The sequence below is a fragment of the Triplophysa dalaica genome, chromosome 5 (assembly GCF_015846415.1).
Source record: "Triplophysa dalaica isolate WHDGS20190420 chromosome 5, ASM1584641v1, whole genome shotgun sequence".
NCBI lineage: Eukaryota > Metazoa > Chordata > Actinopteri > Cypriniformes > Nemacheilidae > Triplophysa > Triplophysa dalaica.
This window is the reverse complement of record NC_079546.1, coordinates 4955277-4975905: the sequence shown is the minus strand read 5'-3', so window position 1 is coordinate 4975905 and position 20629 is coordinate 4955277. Positions and strand designations below refer to the sequence as shown.

General features: G+C 37.4%; 2 protein-coding genes across 3 annotated transcripts; one reads left to right on the top strand and one right to left on the bottom strand.

Annotated features, from left to right (window-relative positions):
* Window positions 1-2625: 2625 nt before the first annotated feature.
* cracr2ab (calcium release activated channel regulator 2Ab) lies at window positions 2626-10986 on the top strand. 2 transcript variants are annotated; one of them, XM_056748841.1, is made up of 18 exons: window positions 2626-2737; window positions 3057-3197; window positions 3621-3951; window positions 4170-4281; window positions 4475-4646; window positions 4738-4884; window positions 5448-5538; window positions 6023-6118; window positions 6209-6396; window positions 6477-6548; window positions 6642-6687; window positions 6769-6854; window positions 6939-7395; window positions 7843-7981; window positions 8872-8953; window positions 9035-9251; window positions 9348-9424; window positions 10067-10986. In XM_056748841.1, the coding sequence occupies exons 3-18, from the start codon at window positions 3748-3750 to the stop codon at window positions 10149-10151; spliced, it is 2271 nt and encodes a 756-aa protein (XP_056604819.1). In that variant the 5' UTR covers window positions 2626-2737; window positions 3057-3197; window positions 3621-3747; the 3' UTR covers window positions 10152-10986. The 2 variants fall into 2 exon arrangements, with proteins under 2 accessions (XP_056604819.1, XP_056604818.1); XM_056748840.1 differs by having other exon boundaries at window positions 3618-3951.
* On the bottom strand, window positions 10559-18981 carry prmt8b (protein arginine methyltransferase 8b). Its single transcript, XM_056748843.1, has 10 exons — window positions 18351-18981; window positions 17382-17624; window positions 16534-16689; window positions 15859-15922; window positions 15029-15171; window positions 14574-14661; window positions 14039-14154; window positions 12511-12661; window positions 11729-11850; window positions 10559-11560 (listed from the first exon to the last, which is right to left on the bottom strand). The coding sequence occupies exons 1-10, from the start codon at window positions 18417-18419 to the stop codon at window positions 11477-11479; spliced, it is 1236 nt and encodes a 411-aa protein (XP_056604821.1). The 5' UTR covers window positions 18420-18981; the 3' UTR covers window positions 10559-11476.
* Window positions 18982-20629: the final 1648 nt, after the last annotated feature.

The window sequence follows — 20629 nt, the reverse complement described above, 5'->3', positions numbered from 1 at the left end:
TACGACGGAGGACAGTAAAATGAGTGTGAGAGAGATCTCCATAATCCTCCACTGTACACAAAGTCGGATTGACAATAATGAAAAGTCCGTGTAAAGTTCCTCACTGTGTCCTCATAGACTGAACACACTGGATCATTACAACCCCTCAACAGAGAGAGATAGAGAGAGAGGGAGAGAGAGAGAGAGAGAGAGAGAGAGAGAGAGACCAATCACACTCTCTGTTACCTTATTAGAATTAACAAAGGAAATCATGAAACAACTTGAGTGACAAATCAGAAGAGATATTTGTGATTTTCTCCATATATATCAGCAGAACGTCAGCGCTGATGTACGAGACTCCTCCCTCCATGTACAGAGGAGACAAACACCTGCAAGATTGAAGATAAATTTACACTTAATAGACGAGACTAAGAAAACACTCCAGTGTCTATTTAACATCAAATCCTGTCATGTGCAGGAAACTATATGATCCCTTCACACACTCTCACACACTTTAAAACACATTGCCTTTCATTGAATGTGATATGTTAAACATTTAATAATAAAATAGTAAATGGATATTTCTATTCTGTTTAATTTACCTGAGACAGATCATAAATAATAATAATAAAATACTAATTAAATATTACTAATACAAAAATAAAGCATAAAACAAAATCAGCAATATCTGTTATAAAATAAAATAAAATCTCTTGCATAAATAAAAAAAATACTTCCATATAAAATCAATCAATTATGTCTACAGAAACTATTTTATTTGAAGCAGCATTTAAAGTATATGCCCATTCAGTATTGTAATATGTTATGTATCTGCTAGATGCCAGTTGTAGAACTGTCCACCAAGCATAATTTTTGATACATGAAGAATATTCACAGTCTACGAGTAATTTAGATTTTTGCTCAAACAATTACTTGTAAAGATCAATAAATAAGCCATGATTTTGAAAGTACAAAGTCAAAAAGATTTAAACTACAGGAGCTGGGTGTGGGTGAATTTAAGATCATGAGAGAATATTGGTGATTTTGTCCATTATGAATTTATTGGATTGGTGGAAGTGTTAAGCATGATCAATGGACAGTCAGTATATTCCTGCCCTCTGGCTGACACAAGTCATGAAAAGAGTTTGTGAGTTTATGACTTGCTTCCCAATCAAACCCTTCACTCACTCATTTTTATTTATTTTTCATACATTTTGTATGCATGAGCTCTATAGCTTATAAGGCCTCTCAAACAAGACTTGAATGAAAGTTTCCATGTTTTGTGATTGTAGGTATAAAATTGTGTATGATTCAAATTTGTGGCCTTTTGGTGATTTTTTTTGTTTAATTTTACAGCCAATACCAATTGTTGTTGATAACTGGCCTTTGCAATAATCTGCTCCTGGCTGGGTCAATATAAAATCTCTACAGCAGCAATTCTCAACACACTTTCCTTGAATAAAGGGAGAGTGTATATTCAACTTCATTGTTATGATTAAGATTTTTTTTGCGGCAGGGCAAAATAACATATAGCACTGATTAAGTAACATTTATATGAGCAGCTCAAATGACAGCGTGACAATAATTTACTCTCTACTGCCGCCATGCGCTGACTGGAACAACACCGATGATCGCGCTTCAAACATGGGTGTAAAAGCCCGCTGTGCGCACAACCTCGGCGCTTGAATGTTTAAAAACTGTACATTAAAACAGATAAAAAGCGAACGGAACGGATTTTGCCGTAACACGTCAGTAGGTAAATGTTTGGTATAGATTATTAAAGTCTGAATTAATTGTACGTCATCACTGTGCGTCTACTCTCACGAATCGGCCCATTGAAGCAGCACACTTCGGTAAATGTTTCACAGTACAGAAATGTAGATTTCCATTTAATAAACATCATAAAAATAGTATTTGACTTGTCAAATAATCATTCACAAAAAGCCATGGGAAAGATATGGTTTAAGAGACAAGTGTTTGTAATGGTTAATAGAGTTAGTTGTTTTATTGAATAAACCAACTTTCTGCAGACCACAAATATTTCAGTTAAACTCCAGCAGATCTTTCCTCCAGACCTGGATGGATGTAAACGTCCACCTCACAATCTCTCCAGTAATTTATACTTTTAAATAAAACTTTTAATCTATTTTTGCGCAATTAAGTCTTATATTTACTTTACATAATTAATCAACATTTTTGTATTTATAATTAAACATTATTTATTTTACAGTAAATGACTTCTTTAAGACCTCTACTAAACACAAATGTTTATAAAAACATTGTTTTATTTTTTCTTCTATTTTCTGTAATGTTACTTTTTGTTGTTGTTTTTCTTGATTTGTAACTTACATTGCGTAAATGTGTTTTACTGCCATCTTCTGGATATACACAGAATTGCACATTTGTACATCCAACGCTGTGTTTATCCAGAAGATGGCAGTAAAACACAAGCAGCCGGCCATTTGTTCTTGTTTTATTTGGGAGCTTCATATTGTTAAGGACAAATGGTCAGTCGTTTGTAACAGGTACAATACCTGTTTATTATGTATTATGGTAAAAATAGCTGTGTTTCTAAATAATTCATTTTTCAACTTTGCTTTTAAATATTTTACTACATGTAAAACCATTTACATTAATGCAGAAAATGACTATGGTGCTGAACATTCAAAGCTCCTCCCCCTCAATGACACGCATTCTGCTTGCGAGCTGTTACCTTCCATGAGACTAAACACTTCTTTTATTGCTGGTGACGGGTCAGGTAAGTGCTGAAAAACTATACTTTGTGTTTGTATTTTATTTTGGTTCGAGACTTTTATGAGTTCCTAATTCACACTCTTAATGTACTGCACGTACATAAATTGCACCTAAATTACTTTAAATTGTGTTGTATAGACATTAACTACTATCCTTCAGATAATGATGTTCTACATGCAACAGTAATGATGCAAAATGTCGCTCTATTTGTAACTGACTTAGTCAACCATGTAAAAAGATCAGTTAACCAAAATAAGGTGCACTTTGTTCGTGGTTAAAAAATGATCGAAACCCCTTAACAAGTTTAACTTCTGATCAAACAGGAAATTTCAACCACAGAAACCTCTTCCTGTCCCCTCTTAACATTAAGTGGTGGGACATGACAAGCAGGGTCCTTTACTAATGATGTCAACACCGATGACTAAGGCTTGGAAGACATGGAGTGACTTTCTGATCACTTCTGAGTAAGTTTGGTGCCACATGACGGAAGTCTGTTAACCACATGGGTCGTTCAGAGAAGTCTTATAAAGCAGAACTGAATATGAGTAACTGCAGTAGGTTGTGAAAATGTATTTTGGAACTTCCCTTTGATCCTCATTTATTAAGACACAATATATTTGAATACTCAGAGATGAGATATTTAAACAGATTTGAACAGACAGAAAAATATGGTGTGAATATGCACAATTTACATGCAGTATAGATGCATATGATATGTTTACATTTAACACATTTAATGGATAAGTTTACCTTCAAAATGAGTAAATGATGACAGATTTTTCATTTTGATGGTGAACTACTCCTTTAACTGCTTATAGACTCTTACCCTTACACACCCTGCCACAAATTGTCAATATTTTTCCATTTATTTCTGTTTCCTCCAGCAGGTCCCCAAAGCTGGAAACCTGTTAATGACAGTAAATTATGTCTCTAAAATTATTCAGAAGAATTCTTGCATTCCGACCCCTTCAGTAGTGACCACAAGAAACAGTACTGGGTGGACAGAGTCAAACAATGTCAGAGTCGGGAGCCACACTAAACATCAGTGATAACTCAAATGAAGACGGTGAGCAGCAGGATCTCCAACCACGGCCGAGGACAAGTGTGGAGAGCAAAGAATCAAGCTGTGGAGAAATAGCTATGCTGGAAAAGACGGAAGAGTTCTTCCAGATCTGTGACAGGGAGGGAAAGGGCTTCATCACAAGCACTGACATGAGGGTAAAGTCAGCTCAAAAGTCTTTTATATATAGTCAGAGTTCTGGAAGGCTGCATCTGTCAATATTTAAACATATACTGCCATCTCAAACGTCTTACTGATGTTACTTTCGGTCTTAACTGTAGATAAGATCTGTAGATAGATCTTCATGTAAAACATTTAATATTTCACTGCATGATTCTTTGTTATTCAAGCGTATGCCCTTATCGTCTCCATATAGCGGCTACACCAACAATTGCCACTAACGGCCGATGAGCTCGAGAATGTTTTTGACTCGCTAGACCTTGACAAAAATGGCTGTCTCACCCTGGGAGAGTTCTCGTCTGGATTCTGTGAGTTTACAATCATCAGTTTCTTCACCTAGTAGTTTATTCCTTGTTTTCACATGACTTGGTAGAATTGTCTGAAATAAATATTTCGATATATTAAGTTGAGGTTATAAAATATGTTGGATTTGTTCTATGGTACATATTAACATCACAATTAAACACTTGCAAGTGTTTACATGTCGTATCTGTTCCCCAGGTAAATTTCTTCATGGACGGAGGATCTCAGTGACGGAGGATCTAATTCTCTCTCCCTCTCAGAATGTGTCTGGTGATCTTCATCAGAGCCAGTGGGATGAATTCGAATCAGGAAATGAAGATGAGGAGGAGAGGCATTTCAGCATGTTAATGGACTGCAATGTCTTTGAGGAGTCAGTCACGTTTTGCTTGGTTTTACATATATATGATTAACATTACATCACTACAAACAGTAACAGATAAGCACTGTTGACTCTTTTTCAGCCCAAGTGAGGTCCGCAGTTTATGGACTCAGCTCAGGAAAGATGAACCTCACCTCTTGTCCAACTTTGAGGAGTTTCTGGCTCGTGTCACATATCAAATCAAAGAGGCACAACAAGAGAGGAAGGAGATTGAGGGCGTGCTTAAGAGGTGGCGATTCTCTGTTAACATTAGACAAATGTTTAAAACAAAGCTGATATTCTTTTCATCCTTCCCCGTTTGTATTATTTGAGAGTAATCCCTGCTCCCACAGTTTAGACGGCTTATTGTAAATCTCTTTAGAATGCTGCTCTATCCTTATTTGGCGACCAGGAGGCTAAGGGGTTGACTTAAAAGGTTTTTTGCCACTAAAAGATATTGTTATCAAATCTGGGTCAGAATGATTTAATTTACGACATTGTATGTGATCAGAACTTTTAAAAGTAGTTTTTTCTATAGTTGAGACATCTCAAGACATCTGTCAAAAGTTGCATACAATATTATGCAAGGTACCACTGTGTTGAAATGTTACTTATTAGCCAAATGGATGTGCACATCTTATAGTTTGATTTGCAATTTTAAATGTGTTCTGTCTTCTGTGCTTTAGTTTTACAGTTTCTGTGTGTTTTCCAGCCTGAGGCAAAAACAATATGTTTATGGTTACACTCATTGTGCAATTATATATATTTGACAAATATTTTTCAGTTATACAAATGACATGCACATTTTTGCAGGAATGCAGCCACACATGACAATGAAATCTGTAGATTGTATGAGGAAATGGAACAGCAGATTAATAATGAGAAAGACAAGCGGATTCTGAAGGTATTTTGTTCTCTTAGTTCCTTTTTTTACAAACTTGTTAAAGTGTCCAGTTGCATTTCCCTGTCCAGTAAGTTTTAACAATAATAACAGAGTTCTTCCTTATTGAAAGTGTGCTTATTATTAAAATAGTTACTTGCTTTCTTCTGTGGAGCACAAAAGACAGAATGTGACTGACTGACCTGGTCACTGATCACTTTCATTGCATCTGTTCCTATAATGAAAGTCAAATGTGACTCAGTATCCAATATATAATTTTGTATTTCACAGAGGAAAGTAAGCCATACAGGTTTGCAACACAAATGTTGAAAACGAGATGGTGCATCTCAAGGGGTTTATCCAAGAAATATATATATTTTAAATGTTGAAGTTTTTTTGTGAACTTTCCTTTAAGGCTGTCTGGTTGAAGTGGACTTACATTTTTAATAATTCATTGAATTAAATTGAATCCAGTATAAATATAAAATATACACTTTTTCTCTTCTAGGATTCTGAAAGTCTGCACCTGCGCAGCCACGACCTCCAACAGCAGCTTCGCAGTAAAGAACAGGACCTGGAGCAACTTTTTCAGAAACAAAGGAGGGTGAGTGCTCGGTTGTATGAGTTGATACATATTGGTGGTAGAGACAGAATATGCTTTCATGCAACTGACATCTTTGTTTGAACTGATCAGCTGGAAGGACAATGCCGTGAGCTTCACAGTGAGCACCAGGAGAGCCGTCTGGAGAACGTCAAACTGAAATTGACCAATGACGAGCTGTCTCATGAGCTGGCGCACACCTGCCAGGAGCTGATGTTGGCGCAGGAGCAGCTGGGAGTTCTGCAGGGGCAGGCATCTCGACTACAGCAGGAGAAAGAGATGTCAGTCTATGCATGTGCCTATTCTTGGGTCCGTCTGTGTGACCACGAAACAAACACACAAATATTTTTTTCTTTTGCAGGGAGATGTACAGAATTACAGAAGGACTGCAGAGAGAAAAAGAAAGTTTGATGAAACAGTTAGATCTGCTCAGGTGAGCATTATATAGAGAAACAAATAAGAAAAAAATTGTATATTTCACAGTTTTTTATTGTTTTTTTGCTGTTTTTATCATTCTTATCAACAGAGAAATGAATAAGCATTTAAGAGATGAGCGAGATATTAACTTTCTGGTAAGTTTAACAATGCTACGCTGTTACTTTTGTTTTGTTTTGTAATGTACATTTATACATAATATTTGTCTGTGCTGACAGAAACGCAGCAATTCGATGAAGAAATCCTCACAAAGGCCGAGCATAACCTCAATAAAATACAGTGAGAGAAAATCATCAGTCAAAAAGTGAGAGAGGTTTGCATGCTTATCATGAATATTAGTGGTGTGATTAGACAAAAACAGATATTCATTCACTCCTACCACTTTCAGAGAAGTTGACACAGAGGAAGTTACTCATCGCTCTAACAGGAAGTCTGTAGCACACGGACGCTACACCCCCTTCACCACAGGGGATGATGGGAAGGTTGAGGTGGACTGGCGACCGGACAAGGTGCCTGGGGACACAGAAGGTGAAAATGTTGGGGTGGATGAGGAGGATACGCCCCCAGATGGTTGGCCTCTCCGAAGGGTCATATCCATCGAGGAGGACCCCCTGCCCAACCTGCTGCAAGGAGACACCAACCTTCTGCTCCATCAGTTGAGTGAGGAAGATGAGGAGTCGGGCCGAGAGGAGGAAGGTCAGGCCGATCTACATATGAGCTCCAGTGCATCTCTGGCTTCTGCTGATCCTCCACCACCAGTGATGGTGAAGAAGCACTCCAAGAAGAGAGGAAACATGCCCTATTCTGCAAGGGGTCAACCTGTCGGCAAAGAAACCCTCCGGCAGGTGTGTGACTGCCTAAATGGGACAAAAAACGAAATATAAGACTTACCATGCTCTCTTAAAATAGAAAATTCAATGTACTAGTATGTAGAAAAATGATTGAAATGTTTTCAGTGTTAAACTGAATATACAGTAATTTATTGTTGCAAAAATCTTTATGGTTGCAAGGCTATGAGCTTAAAAAAATGTTTATTAACCATACAACAGTATAGGCCCTCATTTTATATGCAAATAGGTCATCCAATCGTAACAAAGATGATTATTTAAATTCTTTGCTACTGTACCTTTAAGATTTAAATTAAGTAAAATATTACATACAACTAATGAAATAAAAAATTATATATATGTCCGTGTTATATAATAAGTTATATCGTGAGTGCTTATACCTGTCAACACATCTTGGCTTTCATTTTTATTTGAACGTGTCACTTTGTTTATTTGTGGCTGCAGACTCCTGCAGAAGTTGCAGCTGCGACCCCTCAACGTCTCTTTAAATTGATTCTGGTGGGAAATTCTAACGTGGGTAAAACAGCTCTGCTGCGACGCTTCTGTGACGGACATTTCCACTCAGAAACCTCAGCCACAGTGGGTGAGTCATGTCACCACAACTTCTTTTAACTTTAGTGTCAACATGAATACAAAATGCACTTTAAACATATATTGATTAAATCTCTTGATGTCTTGAGTGATCTTTTTAATTTGGATGCTCTTTGGATGTGATTAAATCACAACGTTAATCCCAACAAGAGTATAAGCTTTTTAAGTATTTTATTTGCAATAATTTTGCTTTCATTTTAAACCAGACTGACGTCTGTGCTTGTCATTAACCCTTTATTTCACTCATACAGTTATGATTTTCAAATAAAATAATGCAAACTCAGTCTTGCAGGGTCGTATGCAACAACTCCGTACAGAGGAACATGGCCACTTCATTTTCATTTTAATTGTAGTATTTCTTTGTAAATTTTGAGTTTATACACTAGAACAAGGCATATCGTCTAATATGTGTTGCCCTTTTTACTTCTGCTGAATTACTGCAGTTTGTCTTTTGTTCTTGCCTGCATTCCGACAGCAAAGTTTTCAACCTTTAACTTCCTGGAGGGAGTCTGTGCACTATGTTCTAAGAGGCTTTTCAGTGTGTTGTGTTTAAATATGTGTGTTAACTAAAGCCCAGTATGCTATAGGCATAAGCCGCTATAGTATGTGAGCTACAGCATCACATGAAAGGGATATAGAGGTCACACTCCCTGCATTTGAGCACTGGTGCAGATTATGTCAGACAACATCAATTTACATGCTTCAGAATGCACAGTTATTATATTTTACATGCAAGCGAGTTAAGTGAGATTACTCACTAGCACCCCCTGTGTTCATTCGACCTTATTGCAGTGATGTGTGCATATGCAGATACCCTTGACTACATCTACTAAAGGGAATCAATCAGGAAATGATCGATTTCAACTCTGTTCTGTTGGGCAGGTATTGACTACAGTGTACGGACATTGAATTTAGGAGACTGTCACGTGGCTTTGCAGTTATGGGACACTGCAGGCCAGGAGAGGTGAGAATCACACATTTCACATTTTTATTTTTAAATAAAATGTGTAATTTAAAATGATATTTGACATCACGCATCCTGCAGATTCCGGAGCATTACCAAGCAGTTTTTCCGCAAGGCCGACGGTGTGGTGATCATTTATGACATCACAGCGGAAGATAGTTTCAGGTCAGTGCAGGCCTGGTTGGCCAGTATACAAGAGGCGGTAAGCGACCCTATTCCCATCATGCTCCTCGGCAACAAATCGGACAAGGATGATGAGAGGGAGGTGCAGCTGAAGGAGGCAGAGATGCTAGCTCAGGTGTGGACGCCTTCTGTGGCCATTAAAATGTTTGTTTACATTATCATGCACAGACACACATGAATGTGTTAAATGATGTCTTTCTGTCTCTCGTAGGGAACGCGTCTGATGTTCAGCGAATGCAGTGCATATACTGGAGATAATGTGGTTGAGGCCATGACACATCTGGCCAAGTAAGAAACACTAACACCAGCTGTTACTGAATGTTGTTACATTATGTTTTGCTATTATCCATGTAATGCTTCACTCGCTACTCTAAACCACATTCTGAGTGCAAAAAAGTGCGACCGCTAGCTAGCTGCAAAGATTATCAGACTGCAATAATGAAATGCATGTGGTTTCTTTCGTATGTTGAAAGTGTGATAAGAATGTGAGTTTATTTTTTTGTTTGATCTTGTAAATCTTATTAAACCTATTTATAGTCAAACGCTTTCAGAAGGCCTTTGACCAAATTCATTTTCGCACATTTAGCCTGCCAAAATGTGAGAGATAAAATCTCACCACAAACACAAACAGTGGCAGCAGAAGGTGTGTTTTGGGCCCTCAAGTTAAACAGATTTTCATTGCACAGAAAATGTTGAACCAAGTTTCATCTGCAACAACATTGAAACAAGCAAACTGTCTTATACGTTTTTATATGCAAAGACATTCACACAAATGTATGTGTATATTTTGTACATTGACATTTTTGAACCGAGCATAGATTGTTTTACATGTTTCCTGTTGAAAACAGCACGGTTTTCTAACAGCAAACAAACATTTTACTTGCATTTGTATATGTTATTTTGATTGGATGCTTACTTATATGTTTGTAGAGTCTTGAGAGAACAGGAGGACAAGGCTTGGGTCAACACCGTCAGACTTGTGAATCAGCCAGTAAAGAAGAAAAGTTGCTGCTAGTGACCAAACATACACTCACACACACCTCTGGATACCTACTGCTCATGATCTGGAGGAAATACCATAAACATCTCATCTTGTCTAAATTTTGTAAATAACTCACGGTCAGTTTAAGAGGCTGAGAGAGGAAATTCACCTATACACAAAGGTTTAAAGGTCTAATTTTCAAAAAGCATTATTTATCTGTTATGCCCTTCATGTATATAGAACGATTATTGTAGAGTATCAGGACATGTTGCCAAACCTCGATAATAATAATCTTTGTACCTGATCCCAATTACTCTGTCTAATGGAGAACATGTGTTCAATGAAGCTTTATATTTCAGTGACTCTATAAATACAGAGAAATGGGGTTCATTTGTTTACTACCACAACTAGGTGAGTGAAAAAAATGAATTGACCAAAAATATGTTTTTTTTCTGTTTATTTAGCATTCCCATTGCCTCATACAACTCTTCTAAAATATTCCTCACCTTAAACTGTTTATTTCAATCAGTAAATATTTGCACAGTCAGTTCAATTGATAAATCTCTTGTGGCGAGAACATTGGCTGGTTGGTGGTAAACATCAAGCCAGTTTCATTGTCTTCAATTGCTCCGCAACTTCAAGTGCAACTATTTTGCTGCTTTGAGCTGGTTGTTTGTGACGATAACCTAATCGTTTAACAGGAAAACTTAACCAATGATGCGCCAAGCTAAACTCTTAATATTACTAAAACTATTATTTTTACATCCTGCTATAGATAAGAATGATTTAAAATAGTTTAGCTGCTCTCTGTAAATCTTCAACAAAAAATGAATAAATTAAATAAATAAAGAATGAAGAATAGAAGACATTCCAGTGGTCACGTTATTCAACAACACTAAAGAAATAAAGATATAAAATGCACTAAAATAAGCAAAACATCAAAACAACAAACAGCTGTCTACTGTAGATCTAACTGTAAATGTTGCCCATGCTCTTTTTTTAACATCTCAAATCTTTTATTCTATGAGGCAGTGTTGTGTTATATTTTATCTTCATATAATGTACTGTTCAGTGATGCTTTTCTATGTTATAATACTACAATAAACAAACTAGAACATTCTCAAACTCATTATCATTTACATTCAAAGTGATTTTTTTCAGTCTATACTGCATGTCCTTTTCAAAGGGTGACAGAGTGATGGCGCTATTGCTTTAAGTGCTGGACCGGCACTGATGACATCATCGAAGGGCCCTGCGGTTCGTTCTCTTGCATCCAGACAGAGGCAGTGAGGTAACAGTCTGTCTCTCTGCTGAATCTGTGGGAAACCGTGCCCCGACACAGGATCACATCTCGGCCTTTACCGCATTTTGTAGTCGTGGGAGATGGCCGCGTCGCAGAGCTGCCCTTTAAAATCTAGTTCGAAGGTGAAATCCAAGTCACGCTGAAAGAATTTGAGTTTGTTAGCACTTCATTTTTAGTTTGCTTTGCCTCCTACAGGATGTATTTCTATACCAGTTCTAACAAATTTTCTTGGCTGTTCTGATGTTTTTCACATTCCACCCCCCCAACAAACACACACACACACACACAACCGCTTTTACTGTCTCACCTCATTATTTTCGTTGGGCTTTACAGTGATGCTGCCCAGGATTTCCTCCCCTCTCCTCACGGTTAAGTAATCCTCCAGATAAAATACTGTCTGTTTCCAGTGAGTGCTGGGACCATCCGGAGCTTAAAGAGGATTATACATTATTAAGTGTATAACCAGCAAAGTAGGTATATCATTTACACTCACTGTCAGAACCATCTGAACACACCTTTTTTCTTTAAACATCTTTGTAAACAATATTAAACATCTTGATTGCTATTTGGTCCAGCTTATTAATTAAAAAATATCATCATTTGTTTATTTAAGGTTTGGAATAAAATGTACGCATTATTGAAGACTGTAAGATATATTGAATTCATCAGAATATTGCAAATGTTTCTATTGCTATAAACTAATTTCAACATTTTGCAAAAGCTGAATGATTTTGATGCATCAAGTTTTACATTCAAAGTGTTAGGTTAGTTTCATAGAGACACCAAGAGTGATGCATGGATATTGTTTTTTAAATATTGTAATATAGTTTTTGATTTTACATACTTTAAGCATTATCATATTGCATTATTATCGTAAGCATACTGCATTATTTAGCAACTCTTAATATCGTGCAGCAATAGTATGCACGGATACAGTTTGGATTCAAACCTAGTTTAGTTAAATATAAGCTTAAAAATAAGTCTTTAGGTCATTTGTTTTTTTTTTATATTATGATAGATCAGTCAAACGGTTGACTGGTAGTGTATGTTGCAGTAAGACAGTATGTTTTCATATGAGTGAGATTGAACCTGTTGAAAAGCCGGTCTTCTTGTGACACTTTGTAAACTCAATGTTAAAGTATGTGACGAGGGCGTGAACATAATCGTTCCTCTGAATCTGTAGGCAGAAGGCCGAGGTGAAGGTCAGGTCTTCAGGCTTTACAGTGTAGATATCCACTTCCTAAAAATACACAGAAGTACACATGCTTCACTTCTTGGCATATAGATTGTTATATATATTTGATAGTGTTTTTTGTGTATGAAATTTATCCATTACTTCATAGTAAGTACAGTTTTGATATGACTGAGAGAAACGTTTGGCTGCAATTACCCCCATAGTGATGTGGTTTAGGTCATATAGCCTTAAACCACAAGTCACATATCATGTTTCAAAGACTGTATTGTTGGATTTGGCTATATAGATGTCCGTATTCGCTGAATCATAGTGTTGGTCTCATATATTGGCCTTGGTGAACAAAGATCTTATTCTGTGGGCAAACTACAGATCTGTGCCAGCTTTGATTCTTTTATTCATTCAGTTCAAGGTTTCTTTAAGTAAGTATCGCTTCAAAGGTTTATAACCATCAGGTGATTGTCAGAAGCACATTGAAAGTGAAGCTCTTTCTCCAAGTTCTTCTTCGTTCTCCTTAACTTTAGTTGCCAGGTTGTCCTGCTTTTTTCACTGCTTTATCACTTTTTCTGACATTCAATATCTTTACTGACACACAGATTAAAAACTGTACCTCCCTTTATATAGATAACATAGTAAAGCGTGGTGCAAATTATTTTAGGATGCCAGCCCCTACTGCACTTTTAACAAATTGATATTTGTAATTGGAAAATAAATTTAATTTTTTAACACCAGCGATATTTTTTGTATTATTTCAGAAAAAAATTGAGATATAAGGTTTTTTTTAAAGTTATACCTGAATAAAATAAATAAATAATTAATAATTTTCTTTTTACAGTAATAGACCCTGTAGTCTAATGTAAACTAAGTTGCAAGAAAAATATTGGATAAGACTCGTAAAGCCTTTAGGTATAATGCATTATTAAGATATATTAAATGGTATGATTTATTATAGTTGTTCATAACGTGTGTTGTTGTAAAGAATTGTAACCAAAAGAAAAATGCAAAGTATAACGATGAATTGATAAGTGTTATATGTATCAACTTTAGTTACAATTATTCATGAGACATTACAAGGCATAACTAATACATTAAAACTACTTTTATATTACACTATGCATACTGTATGCTTTCAAGTAAAGTGTTACCAAATATTGTTTTGAACTGCATACATAATAATATCAGCCCATCAGCATTATTTGTACAAGTTATCATTATATATTATCATTATATATATATTATATATCCCTTGACGAATATTTTCCATTTTAATAAAATGATCAGTGCTCCACAGATGTGAGCTATCGAGCATCTCTTTACTGAGAATCTGTTATGTAACGCCTACGCTACATGTGTTCAAAATCAGCTTATCAAATAGTCAGTTTGTCTGATTCAGATCTGATTTTGCGCACGCACACGCTTGTGTACCTTAATAAGGCAGGAGTTGGTCACGAGTTGTTTGGGATCCACTATATCCACCAGTGGTTCCATCATGGCCACATTCCGAATGGACGTCATATCAAAACCGTAGACGTTCTCCCACCCTGCATCAGAAATAACAGAAAGGATATGTCCTTTTTTAGACATTATAAAACTTGCATGTGCCCAAAAAGTGCATTTTTAACAAACTGCGTCGGCTTGTCTCCATTTGGCCCTAAAATAGAGCCTTGCCTACTTTGTGTCTCGCAGCATTTGATTATATCCCCGCACATGAATGTTAGACTGAGGCGAAGCTCACGCTTCCATCCAAAACAAGGAGAGAGAGGGATGGGGATAGAGTAACCGAGAGCTCTTGCTGCGGGGGAGTAATAAAACCTGATAAGAATTTCTATTCTTTAAGCCAAATGTGAAAGTGAGGAATTCCAACAGATGGCGGTCAAGACAGAGACAGATGATAAATGTTCATTCAATACAACACCTGTAGTGACCTCAAGGCAGTATGTGTGTGCACTTGCATACTTACAGTGGATTTTGAAGTCTTTGTATTGCCGATCCTCAATGGCGACGACATATAATGTTGCTTTGTCTGGAAACATATATCCTCCAGGTTTCTGAAACAAGAGTCATGTCTATAAAGGTATTTAAGTAATTGATAGCATTCATATTTATATAACATATACATAGTGTACCTTTAAAAAATATCACATTCATGTCACATGTTTTGTTTTTGTATCCATCACTTCATTTTCACATTTGCATCCTGTTCAGCCCACCATAAAAATAACCCTAAGCCGAAACAATGGGCTGGCATCAATACATCCTCTCTAGCAAATTTGCATTCAGCAGACGTTTCTCAGCAGCCCAAGGCCTAGCCACCCATTCACATTAGAACGGATCATTTTTAGCATGGACACAAGCTTCACATTTAAATTAGTCAGACAAGCATGAACCTTGATAGTTTATCAAACACAAACTGACCAGCCATTTGTCCCTGGCGTAGATGACTGTGTTCAGCATAGACTCATAGAAGAGACAGTAGCCCATCCATTCTGAAATGATGATGTCCACCTTATCCACTGGCAGTTCGGCCTCCTCCACCTTTCCTTTAATGATGGTAATAACTACAAGATGAAGGAGAGTGAGACTTATTAAATAATCACGCCCAAAGCACATTTCACCCCAAAATCACGAGAATGACAAGAGGGAAATTTCCTATTTCCCATTACCGTAATGCAAAAAACAATGGCATATTAACAGAATTTCAAATGATAAATCCTGATACATTAATTTCATATTAAATCATTCATATTAAACATATATATATTTATTATAATGGAGTCTCGTGATATATTGTGATCTTGACTTTAAAAAAGAATCGTACTTTAAAGCCACGGTGATTGATAACTGATAATACTTTCCTCTCTTTCTCCCTTTGCTACCATTAAAGCCATTGGCAGTCTGCACTTATTGGGTTTGTGTGTGTGTGTGTTTGTGTGTGTGCATGCATGTGCGTATGTGCGTAAGTGACTCCTCTCTCGCACTTCTCACTCGCAGTGTTAATGAGGATTGGTGTGGATTCCTAAACAACTTCTGCCGTCACACCACACACTACAGGAAGTGACTATATCTCCTGGCTGTGTCAAACTCAAATTACCAACAAGAAAATGTATCACACTTTCCCCAGCACAAGGATACACAACAGCTCTAGACACTGCTGTGTTACCTTTCAGGTAACTTCTGGAGCTTGTTTTGTAACAGTCGTCACTGTTGTCATTTGTTCTAGATGACTTTGAAGCAAATTGTCTTACCGTTGTTTAAGTGATTTGATTTGATGATTTTCTCAGAGTACTCTGATATACTGGAGCATTCGATCTGCAAAATAAAGCAATAATCAGTTTGACATTGAAAAAACATCTTATGTCTTGATATAGATTTAATTTAATTGGTAAAAAGTGAATATTAAAGCAATGTTTCAGCATATGTATAATGAGTCTATTTGTCCTATTTTACTATTTCTTGTCAGGTTCAGTGCAGTTTAGTGAGCTAGACCTGAAGTTCTCACTGAGGTGTTGCCAAAGATGCAAATGGAAATTGCCCTGTATCTTATTCAAGGCTTGAAAAAATCTACACTAAAAATGCCTATTTAAGGGGTATGATGATTTTTTTAAATAAGTAAAAGCTATTTACTTTGCAGAAATTGTTCTTTTCGTGTCTTAGTAAAAAATAAATGAAAGGACTGGACACAGTGTGTGGATCAATGGAGTGTTATCTAACTACAGACCAGAGACACAACAAACATTCTGATATTATAAGCATCTCTCTCTCATAATTCATATAAGCAGTTTGTGTGTGTGTGTGTATGCCTGCGTGTGTGTGCTCACAGAACATTATAAATAGACACCTCTTTAAATGATTGTCTTGTTATCCTTAAGATATTGTTTACAACATTAAACATGCTTGTACTGAGTAATTTCCATCCTCACCCCATACACGTGTTTGGCACCGGCCTTGGCTGCGAACATGGAGAGGATTCCAGTTCCGCTGCCCACGTCTAGAACAATCTTGTCTTTAAAGATATGTTTATTGTGATACATCGAGTTTCTGTAGGTTAGTGTCCTGACCTCATCCTTCAGCATCTCCTGTTGGGGAGAACAAAAGAAATCATGCATCATAATTTAATTTCACTAGTTTGTGTAAAGTCTTTTGACCATAATTGAAAGCACAAATCATGTAACTTTATATATCGCGCTGGGCGATGTGAGATCCCTTTAGAATTTGAGTTCTAGGCGTACTATTACTTTTGTCCCTCATTTTCTCCCATATCCAGACATGTTTTATCGGACTCCACTATGGAGGACAATAAATAGGACACAAAACACAATGTCTCCAAGATTCTTTTTATAGAGACAGGTCTCCATTTAGCCTGCTGGGATTAACTGATACACATCTTTCCATCCGCCCCTTGCTCTAATTCTCTTTTCCTTACTCTCTTTCTTCAACTTACTCTTGTCCCTCTTTTTCTATGTTATCAAGAACGCTTCTTTTATCTGCAGACAGATCCAATTTGACCCTCTTGCTCCAAGTGGGCCAGTATCAAAGGGTTCTACTTTCAGTTCGGAAAAAGGGAGAAGATGTAGAGTATGAATGGTTTTGGTGACACATTCAAGTATGTTTCATGACTGCCCATATAATAAAAGAACAGGGCTTTTATTAGAAGTCTTTTTTATTACAGTTATTTTTACCTTTAGCATTTTATCATGCTTTTACAGTAATTTAGGAGACGTTTTGGTGTAATTCTCACAATTGTGTTTTAATGTGGACTTTAAATTACCTCATGAATTCCAAAGTGGGCATAGGAGTCAAAGTAATAGTCCCGGGATGTCATCTCTTCTGGGTTGAGCAGCTTGGCCATTTTGCCTCGGCCTGGACAAGCAGATAGTGAAGAGACATTTGGCGTGTGTGGTGGGTGAGGAACATGGCGAACAGAGGTCACCGGCTTTGGTAGTGGAGATGGTTGAAGGGATTGAGACGAGGGGATGGTGGAAATGCGTTGTTGGTGCTGCTTCTGCTGCCGCTGGTAAAGAGAGTTATAAAATAAATCTACAAGAGCACAAGGTCAAATTTATTTATATGGCACCCTACAACATCACAAGTGCTTAAGTGCTTAACATAAGTACCCACAGTTTTACAATACCGTGAAGGTCGGATAGGAAGATTTTATTGCATAACCATATCATTTAGACAACCTATAGATTCAAATCAGGTATGCAAAGGTGAATATGCTAACGACTTGTAGGACGCAAAAACACTGCAGCACCACGGACAGCGACCTGGCGGAAAACCTATAATGAGACAAACTGGATGTTATTCAGTAAGAACACGTCAAGCTTTGTAGTCTCCAGAAACTATTTTGCAAGACTTTGTCAAATTATAACCTTATTTTAGGTCTATATTAACCCCCTTGCATCGAATGTCTTCATTAGATTTTGTTCAACCGATGCACCTCGCGCATTTAAAATAGCTTATTACCGCACATATATTTCGATGTACTGAAGGGTTTGTTTCGTTCAGGACCATATTGGAAGAATTGCTTACAGTATGTTCTGCCCTTCTTGGGTCTTGCCACCCTTTAGCCTACATAGCTATACACATCGGACAGATATTCTCTGACCTCCACCAGAACTACAAATACAAATTTTATTAAATGCATGCATGACTATTGGATGTTCATGTGAGTGTTTTAATGTCGTTTGACGCGTATGTATTTTATTATGTGTTACTTATGGAATCTTTGACTTACCTCCGAGCTGTCCGCCTCCGCCATCTTTCTCCGCAGCAGCAGGCACCGCGATGAGTGCCTCAGTCCCATACGAGCCAACGGGATTCGGATGAACTCGATAAGCGCAAAACTCAGTCAGTGCTCTCACTTAATGCCCTGCAGTTTTAGGGATTTTTTGCATAAAGCAAAATATCCGATTTGCACCTAAGAGTCGACACGTTTGTTCATTTAAAATGCTTCGCGTAATAAACAATAATTGCTAAATAAAAAGAATAAAGAATTGTCATAAGGACTTCTTAAATAGTCGCGTAAATCGATGTTCTTGCTTTAAAATGCGACTCTTAGAGAAAGATAAATTCTGTTTCTCCATCGTTCAAAAGTTCTTGGAGAGATCGCGCCACTTGGAGACCAGTTGAGCCAAGACGCGCCCGCATTCGCATCACCTGCCGCTGAGCATCTCTGCGTTACTAAGATTGTGACAGATGAGAACGCATCTTTAATTTCCCGCTTCTCTTTGGCTGCACTGCTTAAACACGTTTAACGCAAGAATCCATTTTTACATGTCATAGACATGCATTGTCCACCTGCATTTGTGCTCCGTTGAGGTCAGAAAGTTGTACTTCTAGAGTCAAAAAAGACCGGGAGTGTGGAACCTGAGCGCAGCGAGTGCAGAACTGGATCATATCAGTACACAGAGACCGAGTATTCTAAATCAGTGCCTCCCACACGAGCATTGCACCTCCACCTTCGCAACAATCCAATTCAGGACACAAGGCCATCTGTACTTTTCATTTGAAGCATTTTATGCTTTTAAAATTACGCATATACATACTTCAAATGCACTCTTTTAAGAAAGTTGATATTCTTTGTACAGCAACGCAAGTCTTTGACCCCATTGGCCATTTTGGCTTGTTAGTCTTTTACATTAATGTTTATTTAGGGTAATCTATTCTTTACATGCATTTATTTGTGCCATTTGGAGAAGGAGCATTGGCTGTGCCAATCTAAGACCACCGAGTTTACACATATAAGGATGAAAGTGTGGGATTCCAGATTTGGAGCTGAATAGCTGCCCCCTCATTGTTTTTACCTACCACCCACCCGCTTGTGTAATCCCTGAAGCTAATGTGGGAGGTAGTCCTGGCCACCCCCATCTCTCTCTCTCACACTCACACACACACTTTCACATACTCGATTAGTTCAAGATGGAAATCAATAGGCTCTCCATCCAAATATTATGTAACTTGTGTGAAAGAATAACCAATATAAATGATATTTGCCCATTTTGAAAATATTAACGCAATAAACAAACAGCTAAAATTCAATCAGTGCTGATTTTAGAGCACCCACGCAGTAAAAGAGCTTGTGGTGTGATTTGATAGATAAAAAAGGTAGACAGCATATCCTTCTGAGAGGATTTCCAGCACATGGACTGCACATGTAAAGCACAGATGCCCACCCATGTTGATTAACCACAATATTACACTATCAATCACAGAAAAGCATGCACACATATAAACTATCTAGAAAAAAATGTGGGCAGAAACTCTCCTTGAATCTTACATATTTTCATATTTCTTTTGTGGAAGTGGTTTCAAAATGTACCAACCAGAACCTATTGCTTTTCTCAGTTGACAAGCTCTTCTGTTTTCATTTGCTCACGAAACTTCCACTTGTTGCTGGCCTGCAGAATACAGTTTTCTAAGACTTCATGAAGGAAGCTGAAACTCATTATGTGTGTGTTCCCTTGGTTTCTTTGTCCTCCTCTTGGTTCTTTTAACTATTTGCTGCCTTGCGCTCCAGGCACACACAAACACGTGTGCATGCTCACACTGTTGTCTGCTATGAACACCATTCTGGGTCAGATCTAAGGCCACCAAATAGGAGAAAGCATTGAAATAACAGAGGAGTGGCAGAGAAAACCAGACAGAATTGTGCTGCAATCACAAAGAGTCAAATTCAAAAGGACAAACACCAGTTCGATAGGCTGTAATCCTCTTCTGGGTTCTTAGTCATCTCCTGCATTATTCTTGTCATCCTTTTCTGTTGTTTGGATGATAATAGTCTCTGAAACATCCTCTTGTGTATGATTTGGGATTTGAGTCTCAAAATGCAAATTCTGGCACGTTGCCGACCATTGTCTATCTGCATAGTTTTATCTAGGGGGAACCGAGATGATCTCTATCGAATTTAATGTGGTTCTGTTTGTATTCGTCCTCTAAAAATATTGCAGCATTATGAGTCTAATAGATAATGACGTTTCTCACTTTAAGAAGCTTCTTTGCTGTCTCGGAAGACTC

Bases quoted from the DNA above. Each gene is read 5' to 3' on its own strand.
- cracr2ab (XM_056748841.1), top strand. From the start codon at position 3,748: ATGTCAGAGTCGGGAGCCACACTAAACATCAGTGATAACTCAAATGAA. The intron at 6,549-6,641 runs GTGAGCATTATA...TCTTATCAACAG, and splicing joins AAACAGTTAGATCTGCTCAG to AGAAATGAATAAGCATTTAA. The intron at 8,954-9,034 runs GTGAGAATCACA...CGCATCCTGCAG, and splicing joins GACACTGCAGGCCAGGAGAG to ATTCCGGAGCATTACCAAGC.
- prmt8b (XM_056748843.1), bottom strand. From the start codon at position 18,419: ATGGGACTGAGGCACTCATCGCGGTGCCTGCTGCTGCGGAGAAAGATG. The intron at 17,625-18,350 runs GTAAGTCAAAGA...TCTCTTTACCAG, and splicing joins CGGAGGCGGACAGCTCGGAG to CGGCAGCAGAAGCAGCACCA. The intron at 14,662-15,028 runs GTCAGTTTGTGT...CTCTTGTTTCAG, and splicing joins ACGCCAGGGACAAATGGCTG to AAACCTGGAGGATATATGTT.